The sequence below is a fragment of the Falco biarmicus genome, chromosome 7 (assembly GCF_023638135.1).
Source record: "Falco biarmicus isolate bFalBia1 chromosome 7, bFalBia1.pri, whole genome shotgun sequence".
Classification (NCBI taxonomy): domain Eukaryota; kingdom Metazoa; phylum Chordata; class Aves; order Falconiformes; family Falconidae; genus Falco; species Falco biarmicus.
This window is the reverse complement of record NC_079294.1, coordinates 42,431,119-42,456,356: the sequence shown is the minus strand read 5'-3', so window position 1 is coordinate 42,456,356 and position 25,238 is coordinate 42,431,119. Positions and strand designations below refer to the sequence as shown.

At 44.6% G+C, this 25,238-nt stretch overlaps 1 protein-coding gene across 1 annotated transcript in view; it reads left to right on the top strand.

The window, feature by feature from the left end:
* The window catches only part of KCNH5 (potassium voltage-gated channel subfamily H member 5), a 160,209-nt gene extending 138,875 nt beyond the window's left edge, over positions 1-21,334 (top strand). The window contains exon 11 of the mRNA XM_056347502.1: positions 19,647-21,334. Coding sequence (XP_056203477.1) covers positions 19,647-20,594 — 948 coding nt within the window. The 3' untranslated portion in view covers positions 20,595-21,334. The remainder of the gene's footprint in view (positions 1-19,646) is intronic.
* Positions 21,335-25,238: the final 3,904 nt, after the last annotated feature.

Sequence of the window (25,238 nt, the reverse complement as noted above, 5' to 3'; positions counted from 1 at the left end):
CAATGATTTGCTATTGTGCTTTTTGTGAATTAATACCATTTTCTTGTTTAGAAAATGCTAAGTTAGAAAGCTTTCATAATTAAGAGACTCTCCCTAGTTGACTGCAGGCTGTCTGCTAATACCAATTCAGGGCAGCATTGCTTGCACAGAACTTGAATGAGGATAAATAAAAATAAATCAAAGGTTTGCTATTTTTAATCTTGTAAATATTAAAAAATAAACATTTTGTGTTCACCTCCCCTCATCGATTAAAATTGATGCTTTTAATCTCTTCCAGCTGCTAGAGAAGGGGAGGGAGCATGCATGGTGCAATGGGAAGCAACATTGCCGTTTCATTTTTGATTGCCAGTTTAAGGTTTTTATCATCAGCTCCCCCTGCGTTTTGATGTTGTGATGAACACGGGCACTGGCAGCTTAGCCAGCAGCAGACCCGAGCAGATCACCATCGGTGTCCCTGAGCTTCCCTCATGGGCTGTTACTTTGCCAGGCTTAGCCCTGCAGCAGGCTGCCTTTTGGGTGGGTGTCGTAACAGAGCTGATCTCCCCGTAGCTTCGTGTGACTCCCCTGGTGCCTAGGAAGCCATGGCAGTATTACAAAGGCATTTCTGTTATAGCTGAGAGTAGCCAGTTTATTTTGCGATGCCAGCAGTGTGCCTGGGAGCTGCTGCTGCGGCAGGTGGTTCCCTGCTTGTGGGGCATCCTAGCAGGTAGAGTGGCACAGAAAGTGGGGAAAGAGGGTTGTCGTGTTGTCTTACCCCCCTACAAATAATTAGCCTAGAGCAATGGATTTCTTCTTGCGTGGGCTGCTGAGCCTAATTACTGTGTAGATGTACAACTTTTCCCCCACAATAACCGCAAAAAGATGGGGAAATGTTACGAAACTGAGATGATTGATTCCAAGTGCTCTGGTTGCTTCTGTCATTGCTTTCTGGAGGTGAACGCCAGATGTTCTGATAACACAGCACAGCATGACTTGCAGGTATAAAAATGAGTTTCTACACCAGACTGCTCACTCCCCAAACCTCACTTCTGCAAAACTGGGAATGCCAGTTACAATGCAGCCACAACCATGGCTGGGGAAAGAGAACTTCTGCCTGTTTGTTGGAATCATATAAATGAATTCCCACAGGTTTAACAAGGAGCAGACGGAGCTTTAGCAGTCACCCAAGTGGGAGTTTTCTGGCTCCGCCCAAAATGGGATCTTTTGACCAATCTAGAAATGATCAGTAATGATTTCACAGCTGTTTTGCACTGGAGAGAGCACCGATTTTTTTCTTGCCTTGCCCTCTCTGAACAGGTTTTTGTCTTGGCTTGCTCAAAAAGGCTCCTTACCAGTTACATACAGGAGCCTGTGAAATGCCAAACAAAACTCCCTGCATAAGGTCCTTCTTTTCTGTGCAAGTATAAATCTGTCCATCTCTTTTTTTGCAGCACACAATTCACAGATGCAATAATACCCAAACGTGCTGGATCAGCATGTGATGATCATTGCAGCCCTGCAAATCCTAGATTTACCTTACTTTGAGTGCTATTTTTGGGCTGCTTTCTACAGCAAAGGAACAGTCCATGTAAGAAAGTATTAAATATTACACAAAGTGCAAGAGAAACTTTGTGCGGAAGTTTGCATGAATCCCATTAGTTTTAGTTAAAAATAAAAGGCAGCCTGTCACTTCCAACTTAATAATGGCTGATTGACTATGTCTATTTTTAATTGTCAGTCAGTTGCTGTGATGAGCAAGCTGCCTTGGTTTAGGTCCCATGCAAGGGAAGTCTGGAGGAGCAATTCTGAGAGTAGCTGATTTACATGTGTGCCAGAGGTGGGCATAGCTGTGGGGAGGGGCAGGGGGATACTGAGAAACACCTGAAATAAGCCGAGTCCCCTGTTGTTGCATTTTTGAGCAACTTGCTGAAAGGAAAAACTCTTCCTTGTGTTTAGGAAGAAATGCATATTATTAATCCATGTTTTTTCCTCAGATTTTTACTTCTCAGTTTTCACAGCCCTTAGTCTTAATTTGTTTCTCTTCCTAAAGATAACAAAAATATAATACGGTTTTCAGATGTAAGTTACTGTTAAAAAAAGGAGCATAGTATAACCAATTATAAAAGTCTCTGATTCACTTAATGCCATTAATTAAATTGTCAGTGATCTTTCGAACTTTGGAACCTTCTCTTGGACTTCTAGGTGAATTTCAGATTATTTTATTAGTACTCCACAAAGCTGTCTCAGTTGCTTGAAAGATTTTTTTATAGTGCTTCCTATCCTAAATATTTCCATTAGTCACTGTAACTCCAGAGCAGGGGGACTTCAGCTCTCCATGCTCTGTGAGTATATATCCCTTTTGGAAACAGTTCATTGTCCTCTCTTTTTAATTATGGACAGCACTTCTGTTACCACAGGAACAGGCTCTGGCTTTTTCTGAGAGCCTAAACCACTTTGTACTCCCTTAAAGATGTGGAAATTGAGACCTAAGTAACCAGCAGATGACAGCAGCAAAGAGCAACCATTTCTAAGCAGGATATTTCTACCAGACAGCCGAAATGTAGCATTTTTATCAAGATTAGCTCTGGTTTTCCATTTGTGCCCATCGCTTGCCCTTCAGTGCACAGATACCCAGTTTTCCTTCTCTATGTCCCTGGACTTACCAGAGCACCCTGGCATCTCGGCACTTAACTTCTGTGTCTAGCCTCACTATTTTCACTGATTCTGCCTCCCCTGGCTGCCTGCCGTTGTAATGAATTTCTATCTTGTCGTGGTTTAACCCCAGCCAGCAACTAAGTACCAGGCAGCCACTCGCTCACTCCCCTCCCCTTGGTGGGATGGGGAGGAGAATCAGAAAAAGGTAAAACCCATGGGTTGAGATAAGAACAGTTTAATAATTGAAATAAAGCAAAATATTACAATAATAGTAATAATAATAACAACAGCAACAACAAAAAGGAAGGTAGCAGAGAGAGAGAGAGAGGGGAAAAAAACCAAGACAGACAAGTGATGCACAAGCCAGTCGCTGAGCAGCAGTCGGCCCCTCCCGGCCAGCTCCCCCCAGTTTATATACTGAGCGTGACGGTCCATGGTACGGAACATCCCTTTGGCTGGTTCAGGTCAGTTGTCCTGGCTCTGCTCCCTCCCAGCTTCTCGTGTCCCTGCTCACTGGCAGAGCGTGGGAAACTTGAGAAGTCCTTGACTCAGGGTGAGCACCACTTCGCAACAGGTGAAACACCAGTGTGTGATCAACGTTATTCTCGTACTGAATCCAAACCACAGCACTGTTACCGGCTACTAGGAAGAAAATTTACTCTATCCCAGCTGAAACCAGGACACATTTCCATCATGTATCCAAGGCAAATCCATTTTTGAATGGAACAGTTGTTGGTAGTTCAGAGCAACTCGATTATGAATGACCCCCATCCTTCTCCTAGGCTGTATTAGCCCTCCTGCTGAAGAAGGCTACAATAGAAATGTAAATGGATGAACTGAATCATGCATCTTTTTCATGTGTTATTAATGGTCCCTGTTTCCATTTATTAAAGGACTTAGCCAATAACCTCAAGATGTTCTATGAAAGTACATGAATAATAATTTACAATCTCAATGCAGTCATGCATTAATACATCGAACAGATGCCTGACTGATCATGTGAACTATCAGCCATAACTTAAAGTATTTGTCAGAAAGTTTGAACCAAGGCACTTTCCTCCCAGACCAGTTCTGCTCAAACTCAGTCCAGCATGTCAGATAGCTGCTAATATGGTAGATAAGTACGCTGCTGGGACAGAGACTGTTCTTGCAAAATCCCCAACAGCCGCTTTCAGCTTTGCTAGCCTTCTTGTGGGCAGATGCTCTTGCTCCATGGATCAGCCTTGCCCCATGAGTGGAACATCTGGCACAGCTGCACATCTGTAGGCATCCTCTAGCATCTAAGGCGGGTACCAGACCCCGCTGGGAGGTGTCAGCCTTCTAGAAGTGCCTGGACAAGGCCTTTCTTGGAAGAAGTGACTGATGAACTGCTGTCTCGTGTGGGTGGCATAGGGTTAGCTGGGTTTTTCAGACACCAGAAAAAAAATCAAACCAGATAAAACCAGAGAGAGTGCTTTGCCAAAGTCTCGGAGGTCAAAAGGTCCTCTGGGAAGTAAATGCAGCATCTGAGATGAAAAGTAACAGAGCCAGAGGTAGAGATTTGTACTACTTCTGTCTGGTGTCTCTCTGCATCCTTGCAGCAGCATTTATGCTGTACCAGCTGGTGTTCTGTTAATTGTGTGTGTACAGGGAGTGGTAGAAAGCATGCAAAGAGTGTGTAAACAGGGTGCAGCATAGTCACAAATGGGGAAATACAGAATCACCAATGATATCGATTGCAAAGTCCTTTTATTTGTGCCGATACAGGGTTTTCTTACTAGCCCCAGACAGGAAGAGGGGACAAATCAACTGGACCGACTCCAGTTTTACATGAGGAGGTCATTTCTGATCACGTTTAAAGGCAAATTTGCCAAAGTATACAATACTAAGGATTAAAAACAAATTTGTTTGGGTCTGGAGCAATGAGATAAGCTAAGGCTGGAAAAACAGCAGACTCAGCCCCTAAGGAGAATCCTGTGTCAGTGCCTAAATACATGGATGGGAACATAAAACAGTGCTGATGAGCTTTACAGAGATCCACATCTAGAAAAGAGGTGATGGCTGTGATATTAGGTATTAGGAAGATCACTGAGAATCACATGAGAAAATCTGAAAAATTCTCTTTTACCTGAGAAGAGACTAAATGCTGGGATACAATAGAACGATACCCACAACTAGGATATAGCCAGATCATTAAAATCCTCCCCAGCAGAGCCTTAGCTTACTGCCATGAAAGCCCAGGGATTGATTTAATGCAGTCAGCATGTAAATGGGAAGGAAATGGCTCTTCACCACACCATCTGTTTATCCCATCCCTGTAACCCCACTACTTAACTCTTTTGTGTTGTCTCTTCCTCATGCTGATACCCTTCAGAAATAAATACAAAGCTCCGCAGAGTCACCACTTGCCAAGTTTCTCAGTCACATCTTCTAAGACTAGGAAAAACATCTAATGGTCCCTTTGGGGACAGGCAGAGCACTTCTTCCTCCGTGGGTGTTTGTCACAGAGGCAACCTGCTGGTTTTGCTCGCGAAGAGGCTCTGATCCGACTATCATTAGCGACTTCATTTCTGCACAAGTAACCTTCAGGGAACAGCACGCTTCTCTTTGTGGTGAAGTTTCACATGGCTGATGCAATATTTCCATGCTGTCCTGGGAAGCTCAGTAGTTGGTGAATAGCTCTCCTCCAGGCTTTTCTGGCTGTGGGTGATTTTCCTTGACTTTCCACCACAGAAAGGAAGAGTTCTTCACTGGTGCAGATTCAGGTATGAGGAAACATTAGCAACATCACTGAAATGTGGTCTTTGCCCTCTAAAAATTTTTCATTTGATTTTGCTGTAAATAGAAGGCCCCTGCTCTGCTGGCAATCACAGATGCCTCTGAAAAACTGTAATTCCTTCAGTCTCTTGAACTAAAGCACCCTCAGAGGCAGCGCTGCACCAACCACTTTTGGCTAAAGGGAGATGCTCGGGTGAAAGTAACACATCCTCTTCATAATATATTTGTTCTTGACTGGATACTCTTCAATGTTTTCATGCTTATGTCTTGGGTCTTTTTTGCTCCTCAGGGGGTCCCTCCCCACTGAAACGCTGGCCGTGACCGTATTAAAGGCAATTACAGTACGTTTCAGCGGCCAGCACTCCTTACACACTGCCAACGGTGAGCTCTCAAGTGGGAAAATTGTAGCTCTTGCTGGGTGAGATGTTTCACTTGAAGAATCCCAGGGACACTTGTTAAGGTTGTTTCACAGAGCTGTCTATAGTTAAAGGAAGTTGATATTAAAAGTCTAAATTAACTTGTGGTCGGTTTTCCTGTTAAATTGGGATTTCCCGATGGTTTAACTGAGTTACTTCGCGTCTGTTGCACAGTGGGCTGACCCTGTCTTTCAGTCAGTGAATGATCTACCAGAGGTGTTCATCTTTTCTGAGTCTTGATTTCAGTTTAAAAGAATTGTCAGAGTCACACTGCCAGTGGATTTTGTGCTGATGTCTCTGAGCTGAGAAGCAGAGATGTGAGTTGCTGAATTCCCCCAGCTTATTCTCCCTTGCAGCACCCCTGTGGCTTTGTTTGCAGGGTGTCCCATGGGGAAGGTAGGCATAGGGGCACGTGGGACAGTCATTTGAGCTTGGTTTCATCCAAAAGATCTGTAGCAAGGAAGTGAGCGCTGGCAGCGCTTCCATGAGTTTGGTCGAGGCAGGTTCGGTGTTATGGCAATAGGCTGCATTTGTGGGTCAAGAAGGAAAAGATGTAGCTCTGAGGTACTTCTGGCATGGCTGGCTGGCTGAAAGCAGAACCGTGGTGCACTGTGAGCTTTGGGCTTGAAAGCAGCAGATCCAGATTAGAGCAGTTCTGAACTAGTTCAACCTAATGAATCCTGCTTTTCTGCAGGGGGGACACTACTATGCTGCGGCGGGGGGTCCATGTGCCCTGCTCTGTGGTGTGACATAGACGTACCCTCACTTTCAGCCCCATGAGCATTTGAAAGATCAGGTCCTGGACCGGGATCTAGAAGCAAATAGGAAACAAGTAAACAACTGCCCAGCCACCAGCCCAAATCTGCCCCACTCAGGAATACTACCGCATGTTTGAATTACCTTGAATCTGGAGTCAGTGGCTCTCCCCACCAAACTGGTCTCCACTGGTTCAAGTGAGGAATGTCTGGCAGTGGCAGAGCAGGATGTTTTACCTCCTTGTTTTGTAATATGGAAAAATACAACAAGGTTGGATGCCTTGGCTCCCTGGTGTACAGAGGCTGCCCGTTGTCCCTTTCCCTTGGGTCTGGCATTCATATGTTCTGACCTTTAAAATTATTTCTTCATTTCTGACTCATCACTTCCAAACGAAACTGATGGTGTTCTACATCACATGGCACTGGAAGTGCATTGTTTTAATTGAAGCTCAAGTTATAAAAGCTTTTCAATAAATTAACAAAACTTGAAAATGATGAAGTGAAGAAACAGAGTAGCTGATAGCACATTCCATACAAAAACAGTGTTTCTGAAAGCCAGGTAGAATATCCTCAATGTCATAAGCAAGGCTGATAGTAATGGGTGTTACTTTTGTTAGACCAGTGAATATAGCTGGGAAAAAATCAACAAGCTTTCAGTTGCCAAACACTTTTTCAGATTTGAAGACTTCAGATTAAATTTCAGGCACTTTATAATCAGGGACAATAATATTTAGAGGGGAAAAAAACCCCATAATGATTCCAATTAATTTAAATTTCCACTGAAAGTAGAGAGAATAGTTCATTTTGGGAACAATTTGCAATTCTTTTGCTGATGTATGACTTTATAAATGGGGACTCTTAGGCCTTTATTGAGACCATTTAGTCTTCAGGCAGAAACCCATAAGAGGAAAAACCACAGAGAACAAAACATGAATTCTGCAAATCCTCTTCACGTATGTTCTGTGTGGCTTTGTGCTAGGGACATGCAGGAATACAGGGTCTGTCACCAGTAGGGCTGGCCAGAAGCCAGACGTGAAGATTTTGACATTTTTCATTGGAGTAAGAGCAAGACCTTGTGAAAATAAACAGAGGTAGTGCGGCCTACCTTCCCACCCTACTTCCAACACAAACCTGAACAGCAGTAAAGTCCTGGACTGGATATATTTGCAGCAATTAGCAATTACAATTGAGCACTTTCAATTATTTCAAATCCAAAACTATGTTTCCCAGGCTGGACAATAGTGAAAAGAAAGTGCATTATTATATTAATAATTATATTTTACTTTAATAAATGTATTTATATTTATATGTTTAATCTTTCTGCAGTATGGCTTTTCCTACTGTGGGGACTCTGGGTTGGAAACCTTGGTTCCATCCCTCTTGCTCATCCACTAAGCAGCTCAGTGACCCTGAGCAAGTGATGCATGACCTCTCTGTGCCCTGGTTTTGATGTCTGGCAAAATAGGCAGCAACATGGATCCTACTTTCTCCAGTACAGGGAAAGAAGAGTGGTAGATTAGTACTGCATATTTATATTGATGATCAGTTTTCTGTTCCAAGTTAAATGAGACTGAAGAGCAGCTTGAAAAGTCTTTTGGTGGTTTTCACCATCCCAGAGAGCACCATTTCTGCATCTGCCCCAAACTCAAACTACCCCGCTGTCATCTGGAGGTTTTGAACTATCTTGCCCTGTTTATGCTCAAAAGCATGTCAGCCTTAGGAGATACTGCACTGGGCAAAGCGAAAGCTGCTGTCTCTGAGGAGTTTCTTTTTTTAATCATCTGTAGCAAAATGCACAGACCGTAAATCATCTGCACCACAGCAAAGCCTCAATCAATTGACACTGCTGCCTACTGACATTGCATGAGGTCAGTGCCAATAGCAGATATTGATCCAGTGGCCGTTCTAAGTTTGCAAGGACCCAGCCTGCCTGATCTAGTTGGAGACTGTCCTGTTGAAGGGGCACTGTCTCACAGTGAGCACACCACCCTGCAGCTGAGCCAGGAGGCAATGGGAAGCTACCTTCAACTTTGAGCCGTAGGGTACCTAATGGTGATGTGCTGGAAGGATTGGTGGTGGCAACTTGGTCTTAGCGCACCACTTAGTGTCACCAGCTATTTACATCAATGTGGAGTTCTAAAAGTCATGGGATGGTTTTTGTCGTGGTGAGTGGAGGCCATCTTTGCTGGGATTCTCCTTCCCATCCAGTGAAGGATCTTGAGTCTGTTGAGCATGGATTTTTAGCCTTCTGCGGGATTTCTTTTTCCCAGGGGCTAGAAATCCACCGTGATCTCAATAAATACCTCAGCTTCCCTTCTTGCAGAAGCTGGAAGGAAAGAAAGTCCTGCAGGTATGTTAGAAATCTGCTCTTCTCTCTGCTTCAGGGCCAGGCAAAGAAGTACAAGAAATATCTCTCCTGCCCTTTGCTCACTCTAATAACTTCAGTTAGGAAGCTTCAGTAAGGAAGAGAAGGGGAAGGGAAGGGAGAGGTGAGTACACAATGCTCTCCATCAAGAGGACATGTGCAAGAAGGAGAGATTGGGAGAAAGAGGCAGAGGGCAGGAGGAACTGTTTACTTTGCTCACCCACCAAATGACCATCTGAGGCTAAGATTGTTTAAAGGGAGAGCTGTTATGGAGTAAAGGAAGGTGTGGATTTAAATCCCAAAGTGGTTAAACCTAACTAGTGAGAAGGAACAAGGGTCCCCATGAGACACTGCTCAGTAATAGTTACACTGCAACAGTTATCCCAAAATTGCTCTCTGCTCAATTTCCCCATGCTTAACCATCTCTGTGTTGTATACAGAAAACAAATTAGGCCTTAATCCCACAAAGCGTTGCAGCTCCCTAGTCCATTTTAGCCTTTGTTATCGAGTTCAGTGTAGGATTTTGGGTCCTGAAAAGGAACTGGGAGGCTAAAGCTGTATTTGATTGCCCCAATAGTGACAGGAGCCCCATAGGAGGGATGGTGTCTCTTTGGGTCATGGCCACAGTTCAATTTCTTCTGAGGCCACACAGATAAATAATCCTCTGTGCAACGGACTGACCCTAAACTAGGCAATAGACCCTGACTGAAAAATACCATAAATTCATAAATGAAGTAGCCTTTCTGTGTGCATTTTGCTGTCTTCGATAGTATTGGAGAAATAGGTCTGAATGTGGCTGTTCTACAACATGCTAAGGCATCTGCTGTTTGGTTAAAGCAAAGAAAACAGAAAATAGTGAGGGCAAAGTAGCAAAATGAGCGAGCAGTTTCAATTGCAGGGTCTTGTTTAAAAACCGCGGCAAAGCTCCTCACTTCCAAAGGTGCACAGTGCCCTTCTTCAGCATCCCTTTCCAAGCAGAAACACAGAGGCCAGCAGGCATCAGATATAACAGCTAAGTCTGCAGCAGCAGAAAGTCCATGCATTGGTTTCCCTGGGGGAACAAAGAGGAAGAGGCGTCTAAGTGCCAAATGTATGGGCAGGAGGTAGGTGCTCATGTCTGGGCAACTGGAAGAAAAAAAAGAGCTTCTGATCTCCTGATCCAGGAGAATGAGCTGCCCTTGAGGTTGCTGTAAACGTGTGCAATTGTGCAGAGTAAGAGGCTTTGCCATTTTTTTGGAAATCTGACTCCTTAGCTTAGCAAGTGCTTAATTAAACATGTAATCACACCATTTGAGGAATCAGTGCCCGTCACTCAAGCTGAGCAGTTTGACTGATCCTTCCTTGGAAATTAGGTGTCAATGCTACCCTTAATGATGGTTTGGCTGATGTACGATGCCACATGAAGTCCTCTCCTGATGCCCTGATACATCTGGTGTGCACTGCCCTAGGCATTTTACTGCAGCAGTGCCTTGAGCCCTTAATCTTGAGTGGTAATCCTGAGAACATCTAGGTGTATTATTTTTTTTTTATGGCTGTGTTTTTAATGAACTGTCTTAGTTTTGGCAACAAGCCAAAACAGTGACCTCTCTCTGCTCTCAGCCATGCATTGTAGTCTCTCAGCTGTAAATAGTTAGCAATGACAGAGGGATTTTCAGTTAATTGGAGAAACGAGGGCAGTGTTATTATCCTCTCTTACACTGGGAGAGATGGAGACATGAAGAGGCAGTGTGCTTTGCACAAGACCTCCCGCTTGGCCAAAGATCAGGCCAGCAGAATAACCCACCCCCCTGAATCCCAGCCTGGTGCCGTATGTGTTGGGCCATGGTGCTCTCAGGATGTGACAAATGTGACTTGGATCTCTGCCTGCTTCTGTTCTCTTACTTCTTCAATGCAGGCATGTTGTAAAGTAAAGCAGGATGACTTCAGATCCATACCAAGTATGAAGTAGATTGGGCAAACTCTCAACCACTTTCTTCTTAATATGCATGCTTGTTCGCAAATGCAGATCAGCCTAATTGGCTGCCAGCATGCACAGATGTCTCTCTGCAAGAGTAGTTGGGTGCTGTGCGAATTGATTGCAAACACAAAATGGAACCAGATTAAAATCTGACCTACAGTAACCAATTTCTAAAACACAGAGCAAGTGGTAACAAGGTGATGGAAGTTCTGGGCTTTGGGAAATCAGTTAGTGGCTGTTGGGTTCTTCTGAAGGGTCTCTCCCTCCCTGCGTGCCCCACCTTTTCTTTAAATGAGCAGCTTGGGGGACACAGATCTTTATTTAAAGTCATGATGAAAGGATTAACCCCTTTATTGCCTATAAAATGTCATCGGATGTCCCTTAAAAGGGCTTTTTCAACATTATGGGAATAATTCTCCTTTCCTTGAAGTGACATCGCTTTGTTACTCAGATTGGAAATCTTCACATCTCTTACAAGTCACTTCTGTAATCGCTTAGGAGGGAACTACATGAATATAGTTTCTCCAAAGCAAAATTAAAATGTGCTTAACAGCAAGCTTTTGCTTCTGCATGCTACCATGTCTGTGAAGTCAGGATCAATGGAAATTTGCAGAAAGACTATTATTTACTGTTTCTTTCAAGCCGCCAGCAGACTAACCTACAAAAATCTTCTTTTCCTCCAAAATCCAGCATGAAAGACTGTTTAGTGAAACATTTCTATCCCAGAGATTAACTAATTGCTCAGCAGTCAGTCGTTTTCACTGCACAGCCAAGGACAGTGATTCCTTTCTCACACGCAGATGGAGCAATGGTTTAACATAAAACAGTTCCTGGGACAGGAGGATTAAGGAGAATTTACTGGAGAGCAATTAAAACAGTTGTTAGAGCAATTTGTTTTTGAGGCTGAATTTCACATCAAAGTAAAGCTATCTGAGCAGAACAACAATAAAGCCATCATTTCAGGCCATCTATTCTGCATCTTCAAAATGCAGATTAATCAAGTGAGCTAAAAGGACATGGAGGTTTACAGGAGTAAATTAGGTGAAGCAGTCTACATGAAGTTTGCATTTGGAAAGAACCACCCTGGCTTCAGTCTCTGTTGGCTCTGGCTTTTTGTGGCTTCAGCTCCCTTCCATTTCTGCCAGGTTTCTTGTCACTGTCGCATTGGGTGGAGGGTTTCTGACTGTGCTTCTCAGTTGCAGAGACTGCTGCCAGCACAGGACGCCACAGTCAGAGGCTGCGCTCATGCAGAGCCGTACCAAAAAGCTGTTAATGGAAGCTGTGCTGGAGCCAGTGCTCCTTACTGGTGTTTGCTGGTCTTGCTGCCTTGCTTTTCACATCTGAGCTGTCTGCTCCTACTTCCTTGCCATGCCCTGACCTAGGAGGAGGCATTACTCCAAACTCTTCCTTGGGGTTAAGAGCTGGAATTGCATCTTTTTGTGGTAGGCGAGTAAACCTGCAACCAAACAGGTTTTGAAGGCAGGGAATCAGTTCAGACACAGTGGGACCATCCACAGTGCATGGCAGTGGCTTCTTGCATCTATCCCAAGGAAGGCTGGTGTTACACCAGTGGTTCAGGTTTCTCTGGCACGCTGTGAGGCTCATGGGCTGGACTCTCAGGCAAAGGACAAATACAGATGGCCGGTGGCGGCTCTGTTAGACTGAACTGCATGTCACAGCTCCGCTAGCCCAGGGGCTCCACTTTCTGCCTAATTGCAAAAAGGGCTTGCCTAAGGTAATTTCCTATTCATTTCTCTTCATTCTTGCAGTAGTTTAATATTTTAAAGTTAAGCACGTTTTATTTCATGTAAATAAAAAGGGAGATTTGTTAGCATCTTAAAAGTTATTTTTAAAAGAATATTTAATATCTGAAAAAATAAGGTTTAAAACCACTTTAACGTCAAGTATTAATAGTGAATCATGTTCTCTGTGACCTGCCTAGATTTAAAAAAACACTTCAGTTTTGGAGCAAGCCTGTTTACCAAAGGTTACATGTGAAAAATTGGGCTTGACTGGCCTAGTTTTCAGACTATCAAAAAAGAGGGTATCAGAAATGTCCTGTTTTGAGAACTCAAGGCTCCTGCAGAGGACTAGTCCTCAAGGATTGAGGGCTGAAGCATCCTAGACTCATCTGAGCACATCAAAGCAATGGCCTGGGAAGGGTTTGCTGGTGATGACAGTTCTTAGCAGCGCACAGTGCCAGCGGTGGGAGAGATCCCAGCAGGACCTGCCTTGCAGCATCTGGGAGCTGGATGAGATTTGCAGTGCCAAAGGATGCTTGTACGGGAGCAGCCACAGCCATCCCAGGTAGGCTCCAATTTCCTAACTGCTGTGGGGAGACCAGCTCAGTTCCCTTCCCGATTAGTGGTTCATCCGATTGCTCCCTGCAGGCAAAATGTCTATTTTTTTCACAAGCTCTTACTTGGACCCACCAGTTTGGCATGGTCTTCTGTGCAGTTGTCCCTCGTCCTCCCTCTGCAGCTTTTAAAATAATAGTGTTTATCTGGAAGGACTGGCTGGTCTCTGAGGCTGGGTGGGGAATGTATCCCAGCCAGGAACTGGCAATACCCCAGCACGCTGGGGGGAAATAAAAATAGCATCAGGGGATGGTACACACACATGCACAGAGAAGAGCTTTGCAGGAAGGTTTTTTACACCATCTGCACCAAACCGTGACATTTGCACTGCTAGAGGCAAGGGTTTGGTAATACTTACCCACCATCACTCAGAGGATGTCTGCATCCCAGCAACATGTACAAAGCTCCCTGTATGGACACACTGGAGACAAACAGGCATGTCAGGGTACAGCTTGTCTGGCCCATTTTAACATCTAGCTGCAGGTGAAATGACTCACACCCTCCAAGTGCCTTTTTGTCTCCCTTGACTGTGCAAGGCTCCTGGAGGATGAGTTCAGATGCAGACACAGGCTGTGTAGGTAAACCCTGTTCTGAGTGTCTGTGGTCTGGAAACTGGGTATTTTTTGCAGTTTATTCTTAGAAGCAGGAAAATAGCACACCTGTCTGAGCACCACATGGGTTGGGGCATCCTGTGTCTAAATCCTGGATCTGGTACAAAATTCACCTCCCTCATTAGCATGAGAAAAATGTCCATTACTTTTCTACAATGCACTCCAAGATGTGAAAATTAATAGTATTTTTTGCAATCATCTTTACAAAAGTTTGTTTTACGTTGTGCAGCCTAGACATGACTTAAGGTTTCCTTATTATTTTCAGTTGCGTTTGTTGGGGTCTTTGTAGCTTTGTTTCTGAAGAAAATGAGGTATATGCGATTGCTGTATTTGTCTGGTATTGGTTATATCATCAAAAACTTTAAAATCTATTTGCCAGCTTCAGCTGAGCTTGTGCAAAGGACTCACCTTGAATCATTTCAGGCCAAGGAGGGGATGGAAGACAGCTCTCCTATTTCTGAAAAAAAAAAGGACCTATTTCATTTTCAGTGCTTCTGGGGAGGGGAACAGTAAGTAGTTGTCTTCAGGGCCACAATACTGAATTAAGGTGCCTTCTAGGATGTTCCCGTATTAAATGGGAGCAAAAATACAGAGATCTGGACAAATACATTGGATTGTGAGTAATCAGATGCAAGGGACATGGGGCTTCTACAAGACATAGATACAGACAAGATAGTTACCTCTGGAACAAATTTTTGAGAGGTGACCACCATCCACATCAGCCTAGCCTGTGCATTAATGACTGTGACCTGTCAGTTACGGATTGCAGCCCCAATCCAGCCTCATGGCAGGGTTCCTCCTTCTGCTCTACATGGATGTATGTATCTGTGGGGACTAAACGTATTTGCTTTCTGTTCCAGTTTTTGGCACTGCAGAAGTGCCCAGTGAGCTGAGTCAAGCCAGTTCTCCCACGACAGGGTCTCTCTCCCCTTGATGCAGGACTCCAGCATCCCTTGCCCATCACCACGTTTGTAGGATGCCACAGCTTGGGCACCCAGAGTTTATTAGTCACTGTGAAAATCTTTACATTGATGGCCTTATGTGGCTTTCCCTCTCTCTCACTCTGCGTACACTCACCGTATTCATCACCATGACAACTGTGTGCCCTTTTGCTATACTGTTACCTGTTTCTGTGGATTTCTGTTTCTGTGATGGGGGGCAGGTGCACATCGAACGCCATTAACAACAGCATGGGATGTTCTATGAATGGGACAGGATGACCTCTGGTCAAATATTTGCCACTTCTATGAACTTACTGTAATTCCTCAAGACTTTTACCATTTTTCTCAATCTGTTCACATACCTTCCTTGGAATCACTTACTAAGGGATATGTGTGAACGGAGCAAAGTAATGAAGGGATGATTTTCACAGTACTCATACAAAAAAAGGCAGCAGAGAAGGGATGCATTTCAAAGCACCTGGAAAGGTCACAGCTTTACTGGTTATTTCAGTGGTAGATGGGAGAACTTGTGTGTATCTCAGCCTTGAGCTTGCTCCCCAACCTCTCATTGCTGCTGCCGTTCTCTACACTTGGCTTTGGTTTGGTTATACAAGCTGGCACCTCAGAGGAGCTGCTCCAGCAGTAATGTACCCACTGCCAGTACCTTTGGTAAGGTCCCTCTTTGGAAGCAGCACTGGGCTGAGTTCACAGTCACGGTGAGTTACCTCTCTGTATGGAGGGGATGGAGGCTGGGGGTAACATCACATGGAGAATCTCAATTTGCGGTTGTGTCTTCTGTGCCTGCCTTGTACATCACCCAGGGCTGGCCATCAGTTAACTTCTGTTTAACCTTTCCCAGCTCAATAATTAATGTCACCTCCAATCCCTTTCCTTCCCGAAATAAATACATGAAAAGCAAGGAAAGAATTTATGTTGCATGGCGCAGTCTTGCACAGTCCCATCTGTAAAGGTAGTGAAGTCCTACACTGAATCTCTGTCACATTAATGAATTTAGCACTTGTCATGAGACAATTCAGTATTGTGGCCCTGAAGAAAACTCTTTACTCCTTGAAATGTGCTATACACACAAGTTAATTCAGTTTCTTCTGATTAAATCCTTTGGGGTTTGTGTCTATTCCTGGGACATGCGTTTGGACAAGCCTATGTGTAACCTCTCTGAAAAGGACTAGGGATAACTGGAATAGCTCATCCAATTTCAGATTTCACAATAAGCCTCTCCCAGTTTGCTGAGGAACGTCAGGTCGCATGAGGTGTTTTTCTGTTCTTATTTATAGAGAAAAAGATCCAGTAATAGTTATTAGACATAATTAAGTCTCCATGTAAACGCATTTAATCCTATTCTGGCTTAGGTTGAAACACTGTGGAAGTGGATTAGATCCAACCACATGGAAAAATTGCGAATATGGAAAAAATTGGCAATGAAAAAAACTATTTTTGCTGGAATTCACATCTCTTTTTCCCCCACCCCACCCCTCAATTCTTTGTCTGTATAAGAGGACCTTTCTTTTCTTTTACTTGTGCACATTCTGATGATACCAGGTAGTCCTGACTGAGACTGGATCCTTGCTGTGCTAGTTGTAGTGCTCCCTTGGTGGCGGGTGGACACCCTGCAGAGGGGACTGTCTCCGTGGGGTGACACAGGGGTGAAATGATTTCCTCACGGTGAGAGAGTAGTGCAGTGGGTGAATCAGGACCAAGACCCCAGCCTCCAAAGTGTTATAATCTCACAGTGCCAGCTGGGATATGAGAGTCTGCTTGGTTATGCATTTCAGAGTGGAAAAGGAAATAGCAAACAGCTATGAACAAATACAGCTTACATGAGAAAGCCAAGGGGAGGGTCGGCCCACCTTTGCTCCCTTGGAAGTGTAGCTCCACCAAGGCAGATCAGCCCTGAATCCTTAACTCCCAGCCAGACCTTGGATTTCTGAGTCCCTGGGCATTTTCTGTGCTAATTCAGAGTGCAGCAGGCTTGCTTCTTTGAAGGAACTGCCCGTAATCATTGCAGGGTGTATCACTTTCTGTCCCAAGCAGGGAAAGAGGAAAAGATTTTTCTGCCAGGCTTCAGCCTGCATCCTACCAGAGGGTGAAGGAACATCTCCTCCTGGGGAGGTGACAGTAGCACTTTGGGAGTGTCTTCACTGCATGGGCGTAAAGTGCGGAGAAAGCCCATAACTGTGAGTAGTTACTGGGTTCTTGGTCTCACTCAGCCAGAGCAGATGTGCACAGCACGTCTGGTGGCGTTCATCATCTCGGCTGCCCAGCCCTGTAGCAGAGATGCGTTCAGCTTTCCCCAAAGCCCTGGCCCCGTGCTGAGACACGGCAGCGCTCAGGCTCCGATTACCATGCTGCTGGGCTCAGCTCGTCTGGGTGGTGTCTGGCCAGGTGGTTCTGGGGCAGGAAAAACCACGAGTGATTTCCTGGCTTTCAGAAGGGCCCACGTCGGGAGTGTGAGGTACAGGTGGTGTCAAATTAGCTAAGTCTTGGCTTTTCTTCTCCAGAAGGCAGGAGCAGTCATGGATAACTATATTCTGGCAGGAAGATAACCTCTGGCTGGAGAGGTTTTGAACTGAGAGGAGAAAAGGGAGAAATGAAAGAACAAGGGTAGGCGGGGGGGGGGGGGGGGGGGGGGGGGGGCGGGGAGAGGGAGGTGATGGTAGTTTTCAGTGATGTGCAAGTGTTTGGAGAGGAATCAAAAACCGGTGCTGAGATTGTTGTTGTTCTGGTCTTTATAAACAGCTGGCAGGACAGAAGCTGTCAAAGTTACCTCATGCCTCTCCTGCCCACACGTTTAGTGCTGCCTTGCAGCATCCCCACCTGCCTCCGGCCACCAGGCACACGCTGGCAGGGGAAGGGGGGGCTCAAGCAGTAGGGTCATGGCCAGACCGCACGGAAACATTGGGCAGAGGATGTTTCCCCCACCCCCCCCAGATGTTTTCAGGGACCCAGCCACGCTGGCCTGGCTCAGCACCAGGCAGAACAGCACAGGCGGACAGGGAGACCAGCGGAGGAGCCAGCCATCTTCTCTGAGGTGGGGCTTGGGGACACATCCTTGCAGCTGGTTGCTTTCAGCATTGCATCATCTGCCAGAGGTGCCGCGCTGCTCTCCAGGGAAAGGAAGGCACAAACAAAATAACACAACCCACCTTCCAAATCTTCATTTAGGGAGCGTGGCTTCAATTAAATGCAATTACTTATTTTTGAATCAAGTGCAGCTTCTCTTGCGTTTATTCGCTGTGCTCAGTGGCTTGGCTGAGAGAGAGTTGCTCCATGAGGGGAGGTGCTGATGAAGGGGAGCTTCCAAATGAGTGTATGTGCCGCTGCATCTAGGTCAGAGGAGTCAGATGAAAGTATCCTCCATGTTTCTTTCTTTGTTTTGTTTTGTTATTAAACTGGGCTTCTAATAAACATGTTAACTTTCCAAATTATTATAAATGGCTAGATCTATCAGCAGCACACAAGGATGTATTTACTGTGTTTGAAAGCTCTCTAATGAAGCTTTGAGGTCCAGCCCATCCCAGATTCACGCAGGGAAGGAGCTGTAGCCATCGTGGCACTCCTCTCTGGCTTCTGAAGATGTGAAACTTGAAAGCAACTATTACTTTGCAAATATGGACAGGTGTGAGAAGCCTTTTTATAGAAAGTAAATAGGTACCAAAATACGGATACTCAAATGGATACTTCAAAACCTACATCTGACTGTCACAGATTTTGTTCATGTGTTACAGGGGCTTGCTATTACTTTTCTTACCAACACTATCCCTACACAGTGTGTATTTGCATTTGATCACATGCTGTTTTCACTTCAGTATCGTCATCCAGAGAACAAGTTTCCCTAATGTGCCTCAGTCCCACACTCCAGAAAACTGGATGAACCTAAAAAAAAATAATTTTGTATGAGTAAGATGCATAAAATCCACAGCAAGGTTTTTACTCTGTGCATCCTACCACAGCTTGAGGCTCAGATTCCTTTTCGCTTAGAGGCCTGAGAGATGCTGCAGGGTCAAATAACTGTGGCATGAACTGGCATGGTGGCACAGAATGGTGGATCGTGCTGGGGTTTATAGTCACACCCGCTTGTTATGGTGCTTCTTCATGATGCTCCCAGTACACCCACACATACTAGCCATATAAACTCTCCAGGAAATGCTCATGTTGCTGTGTGAAGCCACCCAACATGGTACATGGGGAACCTAATTGCACCCTCCAGCCACTCCTAAAAAACTAGCAGCAATAAGCACAGCTAGAAAGTGGTAAGTACACTTGGATTTTCCAGTCTCTGGAAGGGTATGTACATTGAATTAACTTGTAGCTGTGTAGTCTCCACTGAATTACTGTTCCCTTTTGATCTGTACTAAAGATAGTGATGGAGCAGGTATGAGTGTGAGTAATGGGTAGATAGGTATCACAGTATCTGGGTTCTTGCTTACTTGCTTGCTTCTCTTTATTCTGTTTCTTTCCTTCTCTTGGTGCTGGGATGTTTTTAGTTCTTCAAGGCTCTATCTTCTGCATCAAAAATAAAGGTGAAACCTTTTATACTTTTAAGAAAGTGTGTCTGTGGGTTGACAGTTGGACTTGATGATCTTAAAGGTCTTTCCCAACCTAAATGATTCTATGATGTTATGATTCTCTCTATATGTACCCTACCTATGCTGTGGCATATATCTGAGGTTACTGTGTCGTGATCAGCTCCATGTGAATTCACTACAAGAAATAAAGATAGAAAGGAAGGAGAAATGGCTGTTCTCTCCATACTGTTTCCTCATCTCCCATTACTGTTTGCCATACGCAATTTCTTTTGTGTACTGACTCTGTTGTGGATTTATGCCCCATAGATCATCTTCCGAAAGATCAGCGATGTTAAGAAAGAAGAAGAGGAGCGCCTGCGCCAGAAGAACGAGGTGACACTGAGCATCCCTGTGGACCACCCTGTGCGGAAACTCTTTCAGAAATTCAAACAGCAAAAGGAGATGCGTAATCAAGGCTCAGCCCACATTGACCCAGAAAGGAACCAGCTTCAGGTGGAAAGCCGGGGCGTGCAGAATGGGGCCTCCATCACAGGCACCAGCGTGGTCACCGTGTCTCAGATCACCCCCATCCAGACGTCTCTGGCATACATGAAAACCAGTGAGGCTGTGAAGCAGAACAACAGGGATGCTATGGAGCTCAAGCCAAATGGAAATGGAGACCAAAAATGTCTCAAAGTAAACAGTCCGATGCGAATGAAAAACGGGAATGGGAAAGGGTGGCTTCGACTGAAGAACACCATGGGGACCCATGAGGAGAAGAAGGAGGACTGGAACAACGTCACGAAGGCTGAGTCCATGGGGTTGCTCTCTGATGACCCCAAGTGCAATGACTCGGAGAACAGTGTAAATAAAAACCCACTGAGGAAAACAGACTCTTGTGACAGTGGAATAACAAAAAGTGACCTTCGCTTGGATAAAGCCGGTGAGACTCGCAGCCCCCTGGAGCACAGCCCCATTCAGGCTGACGCTAGGCATCCTTTCTACCCTATTCCTGAGCAGGCCTTACAAACCACGCTGCAGGAAGTCAAGCACGAACTCAAAGAAGATATCCAGCTGCTAAGCAGCAGGATGGCTGCCCTTGAGAAGCAGGTGGCAGAAATTTTAAAAATATTGTCTGAAAAGAACGTACCCCAGATCTCTTCCCCCAAGTCTCATTTATCACCCCAGCGGCACCCCCAGATACCCTGTCAGGATATTTTTAGTGTTTCAAGGCCTGCATCACCTGAATCAGAAAAAGATGAAATCCACTTTTAGCATATACCTGTGTGTATATATGTATACAGTATATATGCAGCGGTGTATATATACCTTTATACATATATATGTGTGTGTGTATACAGTAAATATATATACATATATATTTTCACTTGCATCCAATATGACTTGAACACACCAAGGGTTTTGATATGTAAATATTGCATGTCCAGCTGGATTCTGGCCTGCCAAAGAAAACAATTATTAACATAGATATTGCTTGTATAATATGCAGTTGACTGCATGCACACTTTACATTTATTTATAATCTCTATTATGTAATAAAAGAATGACTTTTGTTTAACAAAGGCAATGTACTATTTAAAGAATCAGGGTCTAACCTGCCAATATTGCCATGACAGTTTTGATCTCAGGCTGGGTGAATTGAGCTTTTATTTCCTCACTGTCTTTTCTGCCGAGTTAAGCAGTAGATTAACGTGACATGGAGGACGCATTCAGACTCCAATTAGTATTGTTTCCTGGATTCGTTCCATTACAATATACTGTATATTTGGTGATAAATTCCCTTACTCCTCCTAAAGGGGAGGGCTCAGCTCCGTGGCCAGGGAAGTGCACCATGTCTGGTGCTGGGGGGGATCACTGGAATTTATTCATGTGGGTATGGTGCATGCACAGCCTTTTATTTCAAGTATTCTCCTGCTCTTTTAACATCATAAGTAAGAAATAATAACGGTGATTTATGTAACAAAATGAAACTAACAGAAACTCCGTTAGCTGCACTCCCTGAGTGTTTGGGGGTAACTTCTTTCTTGAAAGCCTCCTTTTACTGATGCCATTTTTACTGAACTGTTAGAGTAACATTATGTAGATTCTCTTTGCAGCACTCAGCGATGGTGTCTGGTTCTGTCAGTATCTTCATTAAGATGTCCCGTTTGTGTAGGGCTGAGGTTGCTCTCCTGCTGTCCCCCACATTGCCTCTGGCAGAAAGACTTTGCATAAGCAAGGGAGAGAGCAATCTTAGGATCCTGGGGAACCACGTGAGCAGGTTTGAAAGCCTGAAGTTAAAAGGCTGCAGTTAATTCCCCTCTACTCTCTTTTCTGAGGACAGTTATCCGTCTGCAGCTGCCTTTGAGAAAGAAAATAACTGGTCAGGATGAAATTCCCTTTAGTCCGAGGCACCTGGATGATAGTGTTTGTGTGAGAGAGTGGTGGGGAAGTGTGGGGAAGATGAAGTCCTCCCTAGGGTGCTGCCCACTGCTCTTGTCTTGGACTTGTGGAAGGTTCCAGTGCATGGCAGGGGCACGCTTCAAGAGCAGGCACATGTATTGAGTCCTTTAGGTCTGTGTCAGATGCTCTGACCCTCCTCTTAGCTGGCCCCCATCAGCATCTCCTAGTCTTGGACCTTGCTCAGACTCCATCTCCACCTCCTAGGCTGGAGCATCACCCTTGACATGGCGCTGCTGGCTTCGCAGGGCTGCAGCAGGGCAGGCTTTTGCACTGGATCCTGTTTGTTCTCCTGTTTGGAGCTGAAGTTTTGGACTCTGCCTGAGTCTGCACCTGAGTGGGATGGTTTTTGTTGGTTTTTTTTCCCCCTCTCTGTTTGCACTGGTTTTGAATCCAGGTACATGTGATGCACAGCAGAAATGGTCATCACATCTTCAGAGCTGTTTACCAGTACAGCTTGAGGGCAGCCCAGCAGAGTGCAACGGCTCCTTCAGAGAAGGATTTCTGCTCCACACTGTTTAAGTCCTCTTGCATCAAGATCCTATATTTTCAGAAGTGCCTGGAGTAAAACAGTATATACCACAAGGCATCACTATCAATCAGGTAAATAAAAGATATGTTTATAATTAGTCGGCATCCTTACCAGCCACCAATACCAGCTCCATTACTTAACATTAGGAAACTAAACTGAACTAAATCACTTCCTGAAAAACTAAAAAAATGCCAAACAAATGAACAAAACAAACCATCATTTGCAGTAGGGACAGTTAAGAACCTGCATCTTAGGGTGAACCTGTCTTCTACTGTGAAAGCCAAACCTGTAAGCCCCTAAAAGTTTATAAGCAAGCCAAAGAAGTCATTGCTTCTGTTGTGTCAGTTCGCAGCGGGGTTCGGGAAGGTGATGGTCTTTCTCATTTGTTGTTTCCTTTCTATCCTGTTGCTGCCCCTCCTCCAGTTCCTTTCTTTAGGAAATTATTGATGGGGGGTGGGAAGGATAAAAAGCCACCAAAAGGCACAGCTCTTCCCAAAGGCTGGTGGTTAGGCTGCCTGCTCATTCTATTTTTCCACAGCTGCAGTGGCTGCTGTCAGAAGTTTCAGCTGTGTTCTGCAGCTGCTGTTCTGGCACAAGTGCAAATCTGTAACTTTGCAACCACGCTTTGGTCTGCAAGGACAAACTGCACTTGCAAAGCAGCAGGACCTTCAAGGTCCTACTCTAAATCCCACCCTGGGACTCTGAAGGAATAGGGGGGGTTATGGGGTTAGGGAGTTACAGGGTTGCCGCAGGCTGCTGGAGTATGTACAGACGTGGGTACAATTTCAGTGCCAGGCTTTGAATATTCTTGCCTGACCTGGATTGCTGATTAAGACAGCAACTACCCGGAGCTGCCCAGTGAATAGCTGAGTCATGCAGGCTGTCTGGGGTGCAGATTTTGGTAAAGTTCTTTGAATGCATGGATTTGCTGTGATGTGATGCTGCAAAAGAGCCAGCAGGGTAACGGGGGTGACTTTGTTAGAAAGCTTTAGCCTTAATGGCATTCCTCTGCCTTTGTGAAGGACTTCTTTTCTTTCTCTGTAACTGATACTAGTTCTAGATAGAACTGCATGGCATGCAAAGGGATCTCTATTTAGGTTTATCTTGTAAGTCAGGTGTAACTTTGTGCCACTTTATTGTGAGAGAACATGTAATAGGATTAATCTGACCATGAAAATTGTTTGAGCCCGGAATGTCTATTACAGTTCAAGTGCAACTCGACTGGTTAAAATGTGTAGTGGCTAAAAGCTATAAATAGTGTAAAAATACCAAGTTCATGAAACAAATACGGTGTTTCCAGGTCCACTTCTAGTGCTGCTTAGACTCTGATATTCCACTGTCATCCATTGGAAGTTCCGTGGAGCCAGCCTGTACCTTGTACGAGGCAGTAGCCTGATGGGTACCTTGCAAACATAGAGGCAGGCTGCTGGTGGGCTGGCCCGTGCCCTGTGCGCTGGACTGCAGCCAGAGGACCAATTTGCAGGATTGGCGCTGGTAGCCATTGCTCTCCAAATTTGGCTTGGACAATTCTGAAGCTCTTTGCCTCCAAAATTTCATGATTGGAGCATTGCACGTTGTTTCATGGAGTGGTTACTGGGGCATTGGTTCAGCTTTCCTGTCCCCTCGTGGTTTTGCATGTTGCAGTCGAGCGTGCAGCCAGCTGGGGCATTCCTTTGCAGTTAAAGAAGCATGAGTGAGTCATAGTCTTGTAGTTCAGGCTTGACTGAAAGCAGCCACCTGTAGTCATTAAGTGCAATAAGGACACAAAGGTGTCTCTTCCACCCAAGCCAGTTCTCAAGCAGCTACTTGCTTGTGGAGGGACCTCTCGGCTGTATGCTTTCCTTTCCTGGAAGAGCTGTACATTGCACAGATGTTCCTGCCACACGCTGGTGACAGTATTCTTAGCACGTGTGCTTTGTGTGTTCAAAGCGTTTTATCTGCACACAAGTGGATTTTGTCTTTCTGGACTTTGGAATAGAAATAAAATGTGTACAGAAAAGTAAACACTTTCCAAAGCAAATGAACTAGAGTACCTTTAATAGCTTTTTTTGTGTAACATTACATAGACGAGCTAGAACAGCACTTCAGGATAATTGCGGAAAAGAATTAATTGTACTAGTGAAGATTCAGTTTTTCTGAACGTGTATTTGTAAATTCTTTTTTCCATCTTTCTGTCTTTGCCAGGGGACAGGGGTTAGAGCAGAGCTGACTCTGGAAGTGACAACTTTAAGCTTTGCCCATTTTTCTTTTCTCTGTTCTGCAGAAGTAGTGCAACTGTAGGGGCTCAATGCTGCCAGCACCAAACTTTGGGCTCATTGCTAGATTCAAATTTGGTCTTCATTTACCACCACATGGAAAGCAACCCTGTTAGGTGTGAATTGAAGGTTGAATCTGGTAATTGTATTGTATTTTGGATCCCAGGACAATTTTAGAGAACTGGCAGCTGCAGAAATAATGTTGTACTATTTGCAAGCCATGAGCAGTCGCTCTGGAAGTAACTGAGACCCTTATACAGACATCATCGTTTGCATGGGTCAGAAAACAGATGTTGTGCTCATGAAATAGCTTGGCAGCATTTGGGGGAAAAAGGTGTCCTAAACTGGAAGGGAAAATAAAAAGCCAAAGGTTTAATATGTAATTTGGGAGTGAAGAGGCAAAGGAATATATTATAATGAATTGACACTTTTTTACTTGTATTTTGAGCATTTAGGAAACCCAAACCTATGTTTTTGGGTGTCAGAACTGGACAGACTGTTAAAATATTTTTTTCCTAAGTGAGTTGGCACCAAAGTGCTACCATTTTTTTTAAAAAAAGTGTTTGAATACCATTTTCCTACAGAAAAGGGTTTTAACACGTTTTGTTACTGTTTTTAATAGGCTGTGTCTAAAGGCTTGTATCAGTTCTTTTTTTTGTACCAGAAGCTCCT